The sequence below is a fragment of the Neophocaena asiaeorientalis genome, unplaced genomic scaffold, assembly GCF_003031525.2.
Source record: "Neophocaena asiaeorientalis asiaeorientalis breed wild unplaced genomic scaffold, Neophocaena_asiaeorientalis_V1.1 scaffold65, whole genome shotgun sequence".
NCBI classification, from domain to species: domain Eukaryota; kingdom Metazoa; phylum Chordata; class Mammalia; order Artiodactyla; family Phocoenidae; genus Neophocaena; species Neophocaena asiaeorientalis.
Genome location: NW_020173215.1, coordinates 15,786,962 through 15,789,087, shown reverse-complemented (window position 1 = coordinate 15,789,087; position 2,126 = coordinate 15,786,962). Strand labels below are relative to the sequence as shown.

General features: G+C 56.3%; 1 protein-coding gene across 2 annotated transcripts in view; it reads right to left on the bottom strand.

The window, feature by feature from the left end:
- The window catches only part of RAB33B (RAB33B, member RAS oncogene family), an 18,437-nt gene extending 16,865 nt beyond the window's left edge, over nucleotides 1–1,572 (bottom strand). For both annotated transcript variants that reach the window (XM_024745115.1, XM_024745114.1), the window contains exon 1: nucleotides 1,181–1,572. In XM_024745115.1, coding sequence (XP_024600883.1) covers nucleotides 1,181–1,429 — 249 coding nt within the window. In that variant the 5' untranslated portion in view covers nucleotides 1,430–1,572. The remainder of the gene's footprint in view (nucleotides 1–1,180) is intronic.
- Between the last annotated feature and the right edge of the window lie 554 nt (nucleotides 1,573–2,126).

The following is a 2,126-nucleotide window of genomic DNA, read 5'->3' as shown; positions in this document are numbered from 1 at the left end:
AAAAAAAAAAAAAAAAAAAAAAAAGATTAAAAGGCGAAAGGGCCTACAGAAGACTGATGTCTTTTCAACCCTATTTCTCCTTTACTATCATTAGCAGTAAAACCCCTTTGGGGGTGGGAAGGTGAGGCAGTGGTTAGGCAACTAAAAAATAAATTGTGCCTCAAGGATGTGAGGATGGGAATGAAGTGAGCCTATTTTTTCCCCATGGGGGACTGAGGTAAAGATGAACATCCTAGTTTAAAGTGAAAAAATAAATGCAGTATAAGGAAGGCAGAGCAGTTCCTCGGGTCCACGTGTTTTAAGGGATGGTATCAGCAGGTAGCTGAGGGGTTAGTGGTGGCTCAGACTCAAGAAGCGTGTCTAAGGATTACATCATCAGGAGGCCTCAGCCCTGTCACTGATCCTTATTCTCCAACGTCCCCATTGCAACCCCTCAGAACCCCAGGCTTGGCCTTGGGCTTACTACACCTTCTCCATTGTTACTGTGTCTCCAATCTCGGGAACCACCAAGACTTAAAGAAGACTTGAAAGCGGGTGGCACTGAGAATGTGCTCTGGCAACCCAAGGAGGAACCAAGTACAAATTACAGAATGTTTCTGCAGGAAAACAGGTTCTTCTCAACAACTCAGTGTCATACCAAAACTACTGTAACAAAACTGTATGCAAAAGAAAACCTAAGTACTTCCTCAAAGGCAAAGGGGCATTACTTCCACAGTACCTAGGGCAGTGCTAAAATGAATGTTTAACAAATAGTATTTCCTAAATGAACTTCCCATGCTTGAGGAATTTCACTGTTTTTCCTTCGGTTTTACTTCACTAACTCCCAGCATGTGAGACACAGCCCATGAGTCAGTGGATACGCCCTTCACTCTGGCTACTCAATGTGTCGTCCACAGACTAGCTGTATCTGCAACACCTGAGACATGACCGAATTAGAATTTGTATTTACTTAAAAAAAAAAATCCCCAGGCAAATCTCATGCACATCAAAGCTGGAGAAGCACTGCCTTAGAAGTTTGCTATATACAAATCCTTCCAATCCCCAACTCCCACCTCCACACCAGCGTCTGAAAAGATGGAGCGCACGCCCCGCACCGGGCCAGCAATTAACCCACGCAGCGGTTGGGACCCTTGTCATCCCCGGGACAACCTTCCTCCTTGACAGTCTGTCATCCGCTCACCTTGATACGCTCCCCATCAATCTCCACCGCTCGTTCTCGGAAATCCACCCCGATAGTAGCCTCGGTGCGGTCGGGGAAGCGGCCGGCGCAGAAGCGGTAGGTCAGGCACGTCTTGCCCACATTGGAGTCGCCAATCACGATGATCTTGAAGATGCGGGAGCGAGCCGGAGGCAGAAACCCTGAGGCCCCTGACATCGCACCGCTGGATGAGAAGCTCGCCTCGAGCGACGACTCCATCTCCGAAGCCATTCTCCTGCCCCGCCCCAAACCGAGGCGGAGGAAAGGAGACGCAGAGAGGCTGGGAGATTACGCCACCTTCGGCGAGCTCGCCCAGTCCGCGGGCTCCGTCGCTCAACGTTCCGGGAGCCACCGCCCTCCGGGCCGCCAGCGCGCCTGCGCACCTTCCCGCCCCACCCCCGCCCCGCGCAGGTGTGGCGTCCCCCCAGACCAGCCTCGCCGACCCTCCCGCCCGGCCCGCGGCTCCACCCCAGCGTCACTCAGGCCTGCGCCGTCTACCTGGGAAGGGACGGGGCCGGTCGGGGGCTTGAAGGTGGCGCGGAAGGCCAGCTGCCGAGAGGCCGAGCAGAGCGCCCCAGGCCCGGCACCCTGGCTGGCCGGGCCCCGCCACGTCCAAGGCTCCCGCCCCCCGGAGGAAGCCGCGCGAGCACTCTGGGGGCGGGGAGAGAAAGACTGCTGAAGGGAAGGAGGTGCCACCAGGCACTCTCTCGCGAGAGGGCCGACGAGCCGTTTCGGCGGGGGCGTGTGCCTGCTGAGGACGTGTAAGGTCTCCGGAAGTCCGGGCGTAGCGTTCGGCGCTCTCACCGACGTATCGGTGGGGCTTCCCTGGACCTGGAGGTGGAGGCGGAGGCGGGTTCCCTTGGCTTGCAGCTGGGGGCCGGCTGCTCTCCTTGCCTCCTCCGGGCTTTCGGGACCGCGGGCGTTGGGA